Source organism: Salmo trutta, chromosome 23 (assembly GCF_901001165.1).
Source record: "Salmo trutta chromosome 23, fSalTru1.1, whole genome shotgun sequence".
Taxonomy (NCBI): Eukaryota; Metazoa; Chordata; class Actinopteri; order Salmoniformes; family Salmonidae; genus Salmo; species Salmo trutta.
The window spans coordinates 14,377,207-14,393,376 of NC_042979.1; the positions used below are offsets into that span (position 1 = coordinate 14,377,207).

The 16,170-nt window shown below is 43.0% G+C and overlaps 1 protein-coding gene across 2 annotated transcripts in view; it reads right to left on the minus strand.

Annotated features, from left to right (window-relative positions):
* Window positions 1-1,565: 1,565 nt before the first annotated feature.
* Window positions 1,566-16,170, minus strand: part of antxr1b (ANTXR cell adhesion molecule 1b) — a 36,379-nt gene continuing 21,774 nt past the window's right edge. For both annotated transcript variants that reach the window (XM_029709138.1, XM_029709137.1), the window contains exons 12-19: window positions 14,669-14,738; window positions 13,598-13,676; window positions 13,313-13,408; window positions 13,120-13,161; window positions 12,359-12,454; window positions 12,063-12,230; window positions 7,976-8,056; window positions 1,566-3,132 (exon numbers count right to left, since the gene is read on the minus strand). In XM_029709138.1, coding sequence (XP_029564998.1) covers window positions 2,773-3,132; window positions 7,976-8,056; window positions 12,063-12,230; window positions 12,359-12,454; window positions 13,120-13,161; window positions 13,313-13,408; window positions 13,598-13,676; window positions 14,669-14,738 — 992 coding nt within the window. In that variant the 3' untranslated portion in view covers window positions 1,566-2,772. The remainder of the gene's footprint in view (window positions 3,133-7,975; window positions 8,057-12,062; window positions 12,231-12,358; window positions 12,455-13,119; window positions 13,162-13,312; window positions 13,409-13,597; window positions 13,677-14,668; window positions 14,739-16,170) is intronic.

Genomic DNA, 16,170 nt, shown 5'->3' on the forward strand with positions numbered 1-16,170 from the left:
CCTCAAAATGTAATCATAAAATGGATTAAATGACATTTTTATTCCTATCGATCTACATAAACTAATGAAAAAATATATGGATTATTTTTTTTTTAAATGACTAACATAATACAAAATGAGGATGTATCGATTTGCGTATGTCTTCACACCTGGGAGTTAATACTTGGTGGAAGCACCTTTGGCAGCAGTGAATCAGCAGCCATTACAGCACACCATTTTGAATAAGATTCTACCAACCTTGTACAACATACTGTATATAAATGGGGTTTTTTGGGGTCAAAATTGCTGAAGCTTAGTTAATTTGGTTGGGAATCATTGATGGACAACAATATTCAAACCTTGTTTCTGATTTTTAAGCTGATTTAAGTCAGGACTGAGACTGAACCATTCACGAACACTCAACACCCATTGGAAAACCATTCTAGTGTGTCTTTGGCATTCACATTTGTGTAGTTGCCATGCTCAAAAATAAAACTCTATCCCAGGGTTCGATTTTCAGAAGAGGAAGACTTTCCTTTAACTTTTTACCTGGGCTTTGTTCTCCTTTCATATTTCTTTTGATTTTAACACACTCTTCAGTATCTGCCAGTGACAAGCATACCCATAACATGATGCTGCCACCACAATACTTAAATACAAAGGGATCAAAAACATTCCATTCACTCCACATTACTAGCCTGTATGATAAAGTGAAAAGAAGGAGCCTGTGTTAAAAATTCCACTCGAAATCATCCATTCTGTTTGCAACAAGGCCGTTGAGTGCAAGACATCACGGCAAAGACATTCACTTTTTGGCCTAAATTAAAAACTATAGGTTTGGGTCAAATCAAATACAACAAAACACAAAGTGAAGCGCTCTCTATTTTAAAATATTGTGGTGGCAGCATCATGTTATGGATATGCTTGTCATCGGTAGGGACTGGGGAGTTTGTCAGGATCAAAATAAATATGAAAGGGGCAAAGGTAGAAAGTGAAAGGAAAACCACTTTCAAACAGTGCTCACCATTCTTCAACAGCCTTTGAGGTATGTTTGCTTCTGTTTGGTGGGTATGGCCTGATCTGTATGGATGTGACCATTTGAAATTTCAAAACTTGTGCAGCACACACCATACACATTATCCCTCTAAGCCACCATAATCACACAGTTTTTCAACTGGTCGCTCGGTACATTATCGTTTCTGTTTTGTTGTACTGAACGCACCTCTTGTGTGTCTATCTGGGCCAGGGAAGATGAACTGGGAGAGCAGTGGGAGATAACATGAGAGTTCATCTAAAATGATATTACAAACACACGAAGCTCATTGTACAGGGGCTATTTACCTATTTATCAGTCTCACCTTAAACCCAGTACTGACTTCTCAATGCATTATTCATGTCTAGCTATTTCCTCTGAGATGCATTTTGTTTGACGTTAAGTACTCTGCATGAAATAGCCTACAGCGTCCTTACTTTTCCTGAACTTTATCTGTCTACTCTGCTCTCATACAGTATGTCATTTTGGTTAGTTGTAGAATATAGGTGAAGCTTATCAGCAAAAGTGATAATGAATGACATAACAGGCCATCTTTGTTCTGAAATTCTATATTTTATTACAATCTGAAAAAAGGCCTGGCTGGTTTTGGATACATTCTGTACATTCTATACATTAATTGGAGGTACTCAGTAAGCACATATTCAATACACACTTATCTGGATTGGAAATGGAATTAGACCCTAGTGGATTCACAGAGATCCTCATTCCTAGTACTGCTGTAGGAGTGGTTACACAACAAAATTCCCCATTTAACAACAGCCAAAGGTCACGTCAAAAGGTCAGTGAGCTCTGGCTGGTCCCTGATTTGGCCAATGGTAGGTCAGCCATGCTGATTTTAAAGGCATAATCTGTCAGATTTGGTGATTTCCAATCGTAATTTGAATTAATGACATATATTACAATAATGCCTTATGAGCTCAGTACGACTGTCATAACCCAATATCTAAGGTTGTTAGTGTTTTTTGTAACAATGTAAAAGGTTGAAAATATCAATCAGCTCCATCCATCAGCTCAAGTAGCAGGATCCGGCTGTTGAAATCACATATTGTGCATTTAACAGTCCACAGGACATGCTTTTCATTCCTTTGGCTTTAAAAACTCTTCACATGATTTCTGTGTGAACAAGCAAACAAAGGAATCCGTTCTTTCCCAGTCAGAGGTTTTCCTCATTGCTAATGTGTCTGACATGTTTGTCATTCCTTGCAATATACTTATTGATTGATGTATAAAAAAAATGCATTCATTCATTCAGTGATTCATCCATAATACACACAGGTTTGTATCAATCAGCATGTAAGATGTATCTATATAACACATAAAAGACAGAGTTAAAAGCTGAGCCATTGATCTTTTAACTTCTGAAATACTTTGTTTATCCCTTCTGCTAAAGATGTCAATATTCTGCTTCCATTGAGTAAGCAAAGCAGTAAAGAGTTGGCATTAACTTCACTGTAGTCTCGTGAGTCCTACAGTAAAAAAAATGATACAACTTCCTGATCAGTTAGAATAGAGAACATGGAAAATCTAATGGAACTTTGTTTTACAGATCAATTGCTCAGCTTCTCTCTGAACCGTTGAGTGAAGTAGAGCTGGGCTTGCTGTCCTGCCTGTCAATCTGTTGATAGTGGTTTGGATTGGTGGAGAAGAGAAAGGCACAGTATTCAGGACATTTTCAGGGGCCCTCAGGGTCCTTGCTGCTCAGTTCTTTATCATATGCATTGGCCTTCCTTCCTTTTTCCTCAGAGAAATTGGTCATATGGGTGTGGGGGAGGGCGGGAAGGGGGAGGGGCTCTGCATGAGGGTTGGGCCTGAGGGGTCGGAGAAAAAACAGGTGGAGGGTTGGGTGGAGCAACAGGTAGGGGAGGACTTACAGAAGTTGGGGGCAGAGCTTGGTTTGGAGGGGGGGTGTAAGGAGGGGGGGTGGATGGCAGGGGTGGAAGAGTGGAGGTGGGAGAGGGGGGCATGTGGGAGAGGGTGCCATGTGAGGAAGCGTGACTGTAGGTGTGAGGCAGACTGTAGATTGGCGTGGAGGGCTGGTGGTAGATTGGATAACGAGGAGCAGGGTAGGATTTCACCCGGGTGAAGCTAATGCACCTGCCCTGTAAATTAGGAGAGAGGGATAAAACAGGGATGAGAGCAATAAGAGACAGTCATCAGGGCCCAGTTAAAAAAAAAAATAGATAAAAAAAATGTGCAATCGAATTCGATTAAATATTAGAATTTGGTATTTCAAAACAAAAAAATGACATTCTGAACTTCCGGATAAGGATTCAGTAATCCAATCTGACCTTGAATCAGGATTAAATGTTGTTTTCGTGTTTTTCAAAATTCTAAAGGCAGTGATTTAATATAGTTTTGATGCAGAAAATCAGGATAATCTTGAACCCACAGAAAGGATGGATTTAGAAAGGTGAAAGGCACTACAACTGAGATATTTCAAATGTAACTAAAATGGGGAGGCTTAAAAAACGTTCTTTATTCTGATAATTAAAGCTTCATTACGTAAAATTTACTGCAGTATACTGTGGACACCCCTTAGTGGATTCGGCTATTTCAGCCACATCCGTTGCTGAAAAGTGTATAAAATCGAGAACACAGCCATGCAATCTCAATAGACAAACATCGGCAGAACAATGGCCTTACTGAAGAGCTCAGTGACTTTCAACATGGCACCGTCATAGGTTGCCACCTTTCCAGCAAGTCAGTTCGTCAAATTTCTGCCCTGCTAGAGCTGCCCCGGACAACTGTAAGTGCTGTTATTGTGAAGTGGAAACGTCTAGGAGCAACAACGGCTCTGCCGTGAAATGGTAGGCCACACAAGCTCACAGAACGAAACCACCGAGTGCTACAGCGCTTAGTACATAAAAAACGTCTGTCCTCGGTTGCAACACTCACTACCGAGTTCCAAACTGCCTCTGGCGGCAACGTCAGCACAAGAACTGTTAAACGGGAGCTTCATGAAATGGGTTTCCATGGCCGAGCAGCCGCACACAAGCCTAACCTCACCATACGCAATGCCAAGCATCGGCTGGAGTGGTGTAAAGCTCGTCGCCATTGGACTCTGGAGCAATGGAGTGATGAATCACACGTCACCATCTGGCAGTCCAACGGACGAATCTAGGTTTGGCAGATTCCAGGAAGCTACCTGACCCAATACATAGTGGCAACTGTAAAGTTTGGTGGAGGAGGAATAATGGTCTGGGGCATTTTTTCATGGTGCACAAATCGAGATCCATACAGAAATGGTTTGTCAAGATTGGTGTGGAAGAACTTGACTGGCCTGCACAGAGCCCAGACCTCAACCCCTTCGAACACCTTTGGGATGAATTGGAACACTGACTGCGAGCCAAGCCTAATTGCTCAACATCAGTGCCCGACCTCACTAATGCTCTCGTGGCTGAATGGAAGCAAGTCTCCGCAGCAATGTTCCAACATCTAGTGGAAAGCCTTGACAGAAGAGTGGAGGCTGTTATAGCAGCAAAGGGGGGACCAACTTTATATTAATTCTCATAATTTTGGAATGAGATGTTTGACGAGCAGGAGTCCACATACTTTTGGTCATGTAGGGTAAATGTATCCGGTCAGTTGTTATTTTGAGTAGTGTCAAATAAATGCAGAAACATAACCTGTGCAACCTGGGCCCAATTTTTTAAAACATTTCATCTGTATCAGAATGACCTGGATTCTGTAATCCCCTTTTTTGCCATACAATCTGATTGATTTTGACCAAGTTTTTCAGAAAAGGATCAGATAAGATCATTCTGATCCAGATATCACAATATTAAGATCACAGAATCCAGATTTGTTTGTGCTTTGAACAGGCCTACACCTTGCCATCTATTGGACAGGTTATGGTACTACTTCTACACTGTCATTGGGGAACGAAGATGAGTGAACTACACTGAGCAAAAATATAAACATGCAACAATTAACAATTTTACTGAGCTACAGTTCATATAAGGAAATTAGTCAGTTGAAAATAAATTAATTAGGCCCTAATCTATGGATTTCACATGGCTGGGAATACAGATATGCAACTGTTACCTTTTAAAAAAATAAGTAGGGCCGTGGATCAGAAAACCAGTCAGTATCTGGTGTGACCACCATTTGGCTCATGCAGCGCGACATATCTCCTTCGCATAGAGTTGATCAGGCTGTTGATTGTGACCTGTGGAATGTTGTCTCACTCCACTTCAATGGCTGTGTGAAGTTACTGGATATTGGTGGGAACTGGAACCCTCTGTCGTACACGTCGATCCAGAGCATCCCAAACATGCTCAATGTGTGACATGTCTGGTGTGTATGCAGGCCATGGAAGAACTGGGATATTTTCAGCTTCCAGGAATTGTGTACAGATCCTTGCGACATGGGGCCGTGCCTTTATTATGCTGTTTCCAGCTACAATAGCCATTTACAACATTAACAATGTCTACACTGTATTTCTGATCAATTTGATGCTATTTTAATGGACAAAAATGTGCTTTTCTTTCAAAAACAAGGACATTTCTAAGTGACCCCAAACTTTTGAACAAGTCAGTTGAAATTACACCTACCCCGAGACCTGTGACAATCATATCAGATCCGACCCAGACCTGTGACATTATTTCGAATTCTGGATCCGAACCCGCTCAGGTCCCGGATCGTGTCTCGGGTATTCGGGTACAGGTGGATCAATGAAGACCTCTAACAGGGAGTACAGTAGAGGGCTGAGAACACACCCCTGTGTTAAGAGTCAGTGTGGAGGAGGGGTTGTTGCCAATCCTCACAACCTGTGGTCTGGTCTGCCTATCAGGAAGTCCAGGATCCAGTTGCAGAGGGTGATGCCCAGACCCAGGGCTCTGAGCTTGGAGGGAACAATAGTGTTGAATGCTGAACTCTTGTCCAGATGTGTAACATCCGTATGAATAGAGATGGAAATGGCATCTTCCGGGGATCTGTTGGAGCAGTAGGCAAATTGGAGTGGGTCCAGTGTGCCTGGCATGCTGGCCTTGATGTGGGCCACAACCAGCCTCTCGAAGCACTTCATGATGGAGTGAGTGCGATGGGGGTGATAGTCATTTGGGCATGTCACTTTGTTTTTCTTGGGCACTGGGATGATGATGGTCTCCTTGAAGCAGGTGGGGACTACAGCCTGGAAGAGGGACAGGTTGAAGATGTCAGAGAAGACGCACGCCAGCTGGTCAGCACACACTCTGAAGAAGCAGCCAGGGATGTCATCTTGGTGTTCACTCTTTTGAGAGTTTTCCCTCACATCAGCTTCGGAGAGCAAAAGCACCTGGTCGTCCGGAGCAGCGAGAGGTCCTCCTGGATGGCTCGGTATTGTCTGCCTCGAAGCGAGCATAGAATGTGTTGATCTCGTCTGGGAGGGAGGCTTCGGTGGGTACCACACAGCTGGATTTGCCTTTGTAGTCCAAGGAATCTCTGTAGTCCTTGCCAGATGCGTCGAGAGTCTGAGTTGTCCAAACATCAATTGAAGTTTGAGTCTGTAGTAACTTTTTGTGTCCCTAATGGATTTGCGTACATGCTTGCCTTGTACATGTCACGCACCACAGAGTCATCGGGGTTCATTCTGCTGACATTGAATGCTGCAGTACGGGCTCTAGCATGGTACGGATATCTCCATTCGGTTGGGGTATGTCCGGATTGTTATCGTGGATACATTATCATCAACACATATCCTAATGAGGCCTGTTACTGACAATGAATATTCCTCAATGTTAATGTATGTGTCCTGGGTGGATGAATCTTTGAACATATTCTAATTAGCATGACCAATCTCTCATTATCTTCATTGTTTTCCTTTCTGAATATTATGCGGACTCCATCTTGTCTTTTGTTTGCCTGTAAATGTCCAATTCAGTCAAAAAAAACAAGGAGATTTACTGAGGTAGCAACAGCTTATGAAAGATGGGAAGAGAGGGAATTGTGTGGATGGTTCGCCACATGCTCCTATCCACAGCTGTCATTGAGACCATATAAAAACAAAACTCCCAGCTAGGCTTGAGTTACGGGAAGGTGGGGATGTGGGTAGTGACTAGTCATCTGTCCTTAATGGCTTCAGCAGATTTAAACGCATTCCTTCAGGTTGGAGCAATATTAGCACCTCAGCTTCTTCAGCCTGTACATACCAGGATACGTTACGCCTTCCTCACAGCCGCTCTGTCTGTGTGCCGTTATTATTACGATCAGCTGCAACCTTTCTACTGGATTATTTACTGCCTGGCTGGAAGTGTTTTAAAAGCATTTGGCCAGCGCAGATGATTTAATGAAGAAATGGGCATTGAAGGCATTAAAAAGCTTTAATTGGCTTCCAAAATTGCCAACGTGATGAGTTTGTAAGGAGTTAATCAAAATTCCCACTCTCCTCAGCTGCCTGGTGGAATAGTTTTGTTGGAGAAAAAAAGTTAGAAAAAACTGCTGGAAGAACCATTGCAAAAAAAAATGTAAAGTGCAAAAAGAGAATAAAAAATAAAGATGGTACTGAAGCCTCCCCCTCTCTATTTTCCATTCTGTCTGCTTTGCTCCTTTGACTGTGGTCTTGGCCCCAGACCTTCTTCTTTCCCACAATTTTCCAGGGGTTTGAGTTCTTTCTGTTGACTGTTTGCAACGGAGTGGGCCTAGGCATTACATAGTGCGGTCTCTGCCTCCTAAACTGTTTCATCTGATTGCATTTTTTTATACTTTTGTCACATAACAGTTTAATGAAGTGCTGGGCCAGTGGGCCTTACCATCCCTTAGAAGAGCTCTGAAGGAAAAGCCCCTGGAAGCTATCCTTCTCTGACCTACATGTAAGCCTCAGTCACACACTGGCTTTCTTATTGAGTTGCTAAAAGTGCCTTCCATGACTCTGCATACCCTCGTATCATCCCGTACAGTGCAGTGAGAGCTGGTAGCAAGTGTTGGACGTGTCTTTCTCTATGTCGTTTGTTTTTTGTGTCTTACCTTATCTCCAGGATAGGGTCTCATCAGAGACACCCTGTCATAGCCTTTCCTCAGAAACACCCACAGAGCATCCAGCTTGCCCTGAATAAAGATGGGCACAATAAATGAAAGAGAAGAATGTTACATAGTAGATAACAATATGATAATAACAATATTGCCTGCCTGTATGCCTGTCAGTTGCTTTACTCCGCTCTGGTCTTTTGATCAGTCTAACAGCTATCTGTGTGTGTCTGGCTGGCTGACTGTCTGGTGCTGTTTGACTATCGAAAGCTATGCTCCATGACATAATAATAGTCAGTGAGGAGAGTAAGTAGAGATAAAGGGCAAGGAATGTATTGTGTTGGGACTAGCACCAGCTTCCCTCTGCTCTGCAGATCTCATCTTCCTGAGGTCAGCTCAGTTCATGTCTGGTTCATATAACCACTCATCCAGCTGACTGAGATGTTTTGAAGCAAACTTCCTGGAAACAATGACACTACAGGAAGGCTGCAACTAATTAAGAAGTGTTTTGATCATAGATTGGGTTTTGGTGGGGGTTGGAGTCAATTCTGAATTGAGTATGTGAATTTCTCTTTTATTCCAAATCAATTCTTAAATCTTAATTGAATTTGAATTGGCCACACCCCACAGGAAGCATCATTTGAATTAGAGGAAGTACAATGTAATTCAATTACATTTAAATGGCTTATTTATACTACACATCACCATGAAAATGTTTATACCAGGTAGCATAAGTTTGAAACATTCTCCTAAAACAATTAGAAACAATTACAGAGGTCTGGAAACATTATAAGATCGTGTTGTGGGGTGTCTATAATGATTAATAATTCCCTTCATGTTTTTAAATAACAGAAAAAACATATTTCCCAGAATGCATTCGATCGGACATTGTTGTATGGAAGGGAAAAATCAAATATTTGTATATATATTTTTTCAAATTGAACTTTTATTTAATTAGGCAAGTCGGTTAAGAACAAATTCTTATTTACATTGATGGCCTACACCAGCCAAACCTGGATGATGCTGGGCCAGTTGTGCGCCGCCCTATGGGACTCACAATGACGGCCGGTTGTGATCCAGCCTGGAATCGAACCAGGGTGTCTGTAGTGATGCCTTAGACCGCTGCGCCACTTGGGAGCCCCAACATCTCATGACAAAGAAAAATACTGTTTGATGTCTTTGAGTTACAATCAAACTAATATTTGAAATGGTATGTGTATTCTTTGAATTAGTACTGTAGGTGGCATATCCTTTTGATAAAAGATTTGTCAAAGGAATGAGACTCAGGTTTCACGTCTCAGTTGAATTGCTTTGAATTCAATTCTATTTCATTTCATTCAAATTCATTTCAAATTCTGCTTCCTGTGGGGTGTGGCCAATTCAAATTCATAGTTTAAATTCAATTCAGAATTTTCCTAATTGACCCCAACCCTGATTGGTAGACAGTTTGCACTTGATAACCTATGTCTAATATATACAGTATATAGAGTGCATTCGGAAAGTATTCAGACCACTTGACTTTTTCCACATTTTGTTATGTTACAGCTTTATTCTAAAATGTATTAAATTAAATATTTTTTTCCTCATCAATCTACTTACAATACCTCATAATGACAAAGCAAAAACAGTTTATTTTTTATTTAATAAATAAAATATTACATTTACATAACTATTCAGACCCTTTACTCAGTACTTTGTTAAAGCACCTTTGGCATCGATTACAGCCTAGAGTCTTCTTGGGTATGACGCTACAAGCTTGGCACACCTGTATTTGGGGAGTTTCTCCCATTCCTCTCTGCAGATCCTCTCAAACTCTGTCCGGTTGGATGGGGAACTATTTTCAGGTCATTCCAGAGAGGTTAGATCGGGTTCAAGTCCGGGCTCTGGCTGGGCCACTCAAGGACATTCAACGACTTGTCCCGAAGCCACTCCTACGTTGTCTTGCCTGTGTGCTTATGGTCATTGTGCTGTTGGAAGGTTTTCATCAAGGATCTCTCTGTACTTTGCGCCGTTGATCCTGGCCTCGATCCTGACTAGTATCCCAGTCCATGCTGCTGAAAAACGTCCCTACAGCATGATGCTGCCACCACCATGCTTCACCGTAGGGATGGTGGCAGGTTTCCTCCAGACGTGATGCTTGGCATTCAGGCCAAAGAGTTCAATTTTGGTTTCATCAGACTAGAGAATCTTGTTTCTCATGGTCTGAGAGTATTTAGGTGCCTTTTGGCAAACTCCAAGAGGGCTGTCATGTGCTTTTACTGAGGAGTGGCTTCCATCTGACCACTCTACCATAAAGGCCTGATTGGTGGAGTGCTGCAGAGATGGTTATCCTTCTCGAAGGTTCTCCCATCTCCACAGAGGTACTCTAGAGCTCTGTCAGAGTGACCATCGGGTTCTTGGTCACCTCCCTGATCAAGGCCCTTCTCCCTCGATTTCTCAGTTTGGTCAGGCGGCTAGCTCTAGAAAGAGTCTTGGTGGTTCCAAACTTCTTCCATTTAAGAATGATGGAGGCCACTGTGTTCTTGGGGACCCTCAATGCTGCAGAAATGTTTTGGTACCCTTCCCCAGATCTGTGCCTGGACACAATTCTGTCTCGGAGCTCTATGGACAATTCCTTCGACCTCATGGCTTGGTTTTTGCTCTGACATGCACTGTCAACTGTGGGACCTTATATAGACAGGTGTGTGCCTTTCCAAATCATGCCCAATCAATTGATTTTACCAAAGGTGGACTCCAAGTTGTAGAAACTTGATTGAGTCCACCTGTGCAAAAATTTCGAAAAGCCTGTTTCGCTTTGTCATTATGGGGTATTGTGTGTAGATTGCAAAACAACATTTTTTTTTAATCCATTTTAGAATAAGGCTGTAACGTAACAAAATGTGGAAAAAGGGAAGGGGTCTGAATGCTTACCGAAGGCACTGTATAATAAGAATAGATGCCATTTAGCAGATGCTTTTATCCAAAGAGACTTCGTCATGCATGCATCCATTTATTTGGGAGTGGGAAATCCAACCCACAATCCTGGTGTTGCAAGTGCCATGCTCTACCAACTGAGCTACAGAGGACCACAATGTTAAAAGTTTACTAACAATGTTTTCCATGGAATTTAGAGTGCATGGTACTGCAATTGTGTTCTTGTTTTTGCCTCACTCAATTCCCCAAAATTCTACCATGTATGGTAAACCATGTCATGTTTAAGATGAAGTGCATATGATTGACTTTTATTTCAATTGAAAGATACTGTTGTTGTTATTCCCCTACTCAACTATAAAGTGTACCTTTTATGGTATACCAAGGAAATGTTGAACTCCTAAGTACAGGACTACCCAGCTAGCACATAACATTCTGAGAACTATATGTTTCTTCAAGCTTGGTGAGAGTGTGGTTGTCCTATGATTATTTTGCATATTGTGCAGGATACCCAGCTGATGCATAATGTTCTGAGAACTATACGTTTCTTAGGTGGGAATTTCCTACAGGTTTGCTCATGGTTCTATTTAAAGTAATGTTCTCAAATTGTTTCAAGAACATTAAGAAACAACGTTCTAGAAAACATTAACATTCAAAGAACATTCTAAGAATGTTATTTTAATACATATACATTCCGTCCTCAGCGTCAACAAAACTCTCACTAACCTCTATCTTGTTAAGTGTGTTCAGGTGTGTTGGCTGCGCCCACTAATTGGCCACACCGGATCTTAATGAGTCTTGTTTCCTTTGAAATCGGGTCCATTTGAATAGACTAAAATGAAAAGCTTTGTATGTGTAAAAAAACATGAGATGCTAGCTCCATCCTGGTGGTGCAGTGGACTAATTCCATGGATAGAGAACAGAAGATCATGGGTTTGAATCTCACTGACGCCGTGCCACAATAAAAAAAGGGATGCGTTTGCATGATTTAACGCCTAAGCAAATACGTGTCCTATCTGTTCTTAGAGTTCAAAACAGTTAACCTAAGCTAGCAGTGTTATTAGAAGTCTTATTGAAACGTTATCAGAACGTTATTTTATTTCCTTTCAAATAACCTATATTTAACATAGCTTCACACAACTTCCAAGGAACCAAATATGCTAGCTGGATACGATACCTTTATGGGAGAGTACCACTTCTGGGGACTGATAGGTTTGTGAATGCCATTGTTGAAAGTGTGTGTTGGTGGCATGTCAAACTCCTGCTCTGGCATCCTGACACGGGCATTCTTGGCTTTCTCCAGTTTGGCCCCCTCCTCAGTGGAACCCTTGTCACCCCAGCGGACCTAAGCAAGGACAAGCAACAGCAGCCAGTCAGTGCCAGGGGAATGGTAGTATAATGACCAGGTCTGAGCCGTAGTTGGATAAAGGGCACACCAGGCTGAGTACAACAGTCAGTGAATGTCTTTCTCACCTCCATTCTCTTGATGCCACCCACACCTCGGCCACCGTAGTATGAGGCATCCACAGTGGGCCACCTCTTCTTGGGATACCCGTCCTCATCCTCATCCTTACAAGGGGAAAAATAGATCCCTCAGATGGTAGCTTTGCCCTAAAATGTTCATAATATCAGATGCCTACCACTCCCTTCAGCCAGTTCAAGTCAACAATACCAGTGGTATTGTTCCAAACAAGTAAGGCAGGCATCATGCTAAACTTGATGTCATTAAGTTCAACCAAGTCTCACAAAGAAATAGGTAGCATGGCATCCCTGGTGGTGTGGCCAGGGAGTCACCCTGTTAGAAGCTCCAACCATGTCTGAGAGCCTGAAAATAGTTGTAACTAAACTTGTAGCATAACTAAACTCCTCTCTACCTAAAGAGCTGGGCTGCTATCCAGTTTACTGGACAGAAAAAAAATATGAAAAAAAAACAAGATCAGACAATCTGCCCAGTCTGGTCCTGGCTGCATCCAGCACCATCGAGTGGAATTTGTGTCGGGTCAAAATGGAAAATGTCAGCTGTGAGTCAATAACTCAGTCTAATCCCTATTATGCTTCTACAGGTTCTCAGAGCTCTTTGAGGCAGAGGCTGCCGGCTGTTTTCAGATCAGACAACAGGAGACAGCGAGAGACACAGAGAGTCTGATTTTATGGTATGATAGTGGCGTTTCAACTCTACAGGAGGCACGGGCCTAGAGACCGTAAATAAGAAGAAAAAAAAAAGCTTTACTCACTGAGCTGTCCTCCATTACTGGAGGTGGAGGCTCATGGATGATCTGCAAAGATGGAAAAAGACACGGAATCCTAATATGCTGTTCCACAGGAGTTAATGATTATCCTATTGACACATGCATACATGGCATAGTCTCTGATGGGGTACAGGAAATGGATTTGAATGTGAGAGGTTGATAATGAGAGAGATGTTACCACGGTGCAGCAGAGAGGCCAGAACCACCAGAGCAGAGCCAGCATCAGCAGGAGCAGCAGGATGAGCAGAGCTATGGCCAAGAATGTCCCATCAGACTAGGGGAGGCAGAGAGAGGGAATAAGGTTAGAACCACGTGTACTTACTGTGCTTGAACACAAGCTCTATCACCTCCTAGGAATAGATACAGAAGAGTAAAGTACTAAAATAAACCATTCGATTAGAAGCACAATACTCCATGTAGCCATGGTTGAGAGATTTTCCTGTGGAGAAGGGTTGGTACTTACACAGCTGACTGTGGTGATGGTGACAGAGCTAGATATGAAACTCAGGCCATTGTTCATACTGACGTGGAGGGTAGCTTCCCTGAGGGAGGTGAGAGGGGGGATAGGGGAGGTGAGAGGGAGGGAGGGGGAGGTGAGGGAGATGATGGGGAGGTGAGAGTGAGGGCAGAGGTGAGAGAGGGGATGGGGAGGTGTGAGAGAGGGGATGGGGAGGTGAGAGAGAGGGAGGGAGGGAAGGAAGATGTGAGAGAGAGGTGATGGGGAGGTGAGAGGGAGGGAGATGGAGAGGTGAGAGAGGGGATGAGGAGGGAGAGGTGAGGGAGGGGATGAGGAGGGAGAGGTGATGGAGGGAGGGAGGGAGGGAGGGAGGGAGGGAGGGAGGGGAGAGGTGAGAGAGAAGGGATGGGAGATGAGGGAGAGGGGATTGAGAGGGAGAGAGGGGAGAGGTGAGAGAGAGGGATGGGGAGGGGATGGGGAGGTGAGAGGGAGGGAGGGAGGGAGGGCAGAGGTGAGAGGGAGGGGATGGGGAGGTGAGAGGTGAGAGAGAGGTGAGAGAGAGGGGATGGGGAGATGAGGAGGGAGAGGTGAGAGAGGGTATGGGGAGGGAGGGGAGAGGTGAGAGAGAAGGGATGGGATGGGGGAGATGAGGAGGGAGAGGTGAGAGAGGGTATGGGGAGGGGGAGGGAGGGAGGGGACAGGTGAGAGAGAAGGGATGGGGAGATGAGGGGATTGAGAGGGGGGAGGGAGGGAGGGGAGAGGTGAGGGAGAGGTGAGTGAGAAGGGATGGGGGAGATGAGGAGGGAGAGAGGGGATGGGAAGGTGAGAGGGAGTGGAGGGGGGATGGAGGAGGTGAGAGGAAGTGAGAGGTGAGGGAGGGTATAATTACCTACACTGTTTATTTGTTTTGCTCTAATCAACACATCCCTCTCTTCATTCCAGAAACCAAGGATAGCTGCTTTTCTGAGAAAATACTGTATTCACTTGAGAGCAAGAGAGATGGGTTGCATTTCATGAGTTGGGTTTGACGTGCATCAATTAAAGCAGTGGGGATGTGAGAGTTAAGGAGTCACTTACGTCCCTTCTTCTTCCAATACGGGAGCTGGGCACAGAAGGTAGGTGTCTCTCACTACCAATGGCCTTTTCACTATGGGATTATAGAAGAGAACACTTTGGTTTATGTGTTTATATGAATACCTAATACTGTATACAGTAGACAAGTCACCTGTATATAGATAATCCCCCAGACTAGAAATCCTATAGCTATGCATCCAGCAAGAGGTGCATGGAAACAAAAACAAACAAAATAGAGTACTGGAGCTAGTTCATTTACAAACTGTATTGTTAACGTAATTATCATAGTTGAATTAGCATAATTTCAACGAGTTGTAGTTCAAAGAGTGTTTCAAAGAATATAGTTCAAATTGAAATACATTGAGACAAATTGTGGAAAATTCCTTGCTTTATTGTCTTTCTAGACCTTAAATCAACTGAAATCCTTCAGCGTGAGTGTGGTTTATTTAGCCTGGCTGACAGAATGTCAGGAGATCCACATTCCCTCTGTGCATCTGAGAAGCCTTAAGTATTAAACCAGCTGAAGGAAAGCAAGGTGCGTGTGTGTGTGTGTGTGTGTGTGTGTGTGTGTGTGTGTGTGTGTGTGTGTGTGTGTGTGTGTGTGTGTGTGTGTGTGTGTGTGTAAGAGGATTTGTAAGAACAGTAGGCATGCTAACCTCCTCTTGCCAGCCTGGTCTCATAGACTAGGTGTAACATAGTGAATGTAAATCCGTGACACTCAAATGAGTATGATATGTTACGTTTGGTCTGGTTACAGTACATAAGGCAGAAGGTTGCTTAAGGCAAAAATGAAAGGAGGGTGGTTGGTTGGGTGGGTCTAGCAACCCCAAAGTTTGCATGTTCGAATCTCATCACGGACAACTTTAGCATTTTAGCCAATTAGTAACTTTTCAACTACTTACTACTTTTTAGCTACTTTGCAACTACTTAGCATGTTAGCTAACCCTTCCTTAACCCTTTTAGCTAACCCTTCCCCTAACTTCTAACATTAACCCTAACCCCTAGCCTAGCTAATGTTAGCCAGCTAACTAACGTTAGCAAACCAAAGTAGAATTCGTAACATATCATACATTCTGCAAATTCGTAACATTATTTAACGTTTTGTAAATTCATAACATATTGTACTTTTTGCAAATTCGTTACATATATGATTTGTAATTCGTAACATATCATACTAAATGGATGATGGACATCCACAAATTACTAGATACCATAGGAAACATAACATACAGTATAATACTAAATGGGTGTCTCGGATTTACATACAGAATAATATGAGACAAGGTTGCTCTTGCTTGTGGCCAAGGAAAACATAGCCCAATTTCCCCTACTGCCTGAGGGAAGAATGCCGAAATCAGACTTCAGTGTAAGAATTGCTCTCTATACTTAAGATTGCTTATCAAAGGATGTGATTGCAAGTCCCTGATCTATTGGAAATTAGAAAATTCTACAGGAAATAAACCCTGGCTCTTGAAGCTTCAGAGAGCCTTTTACCTGGCTTGATC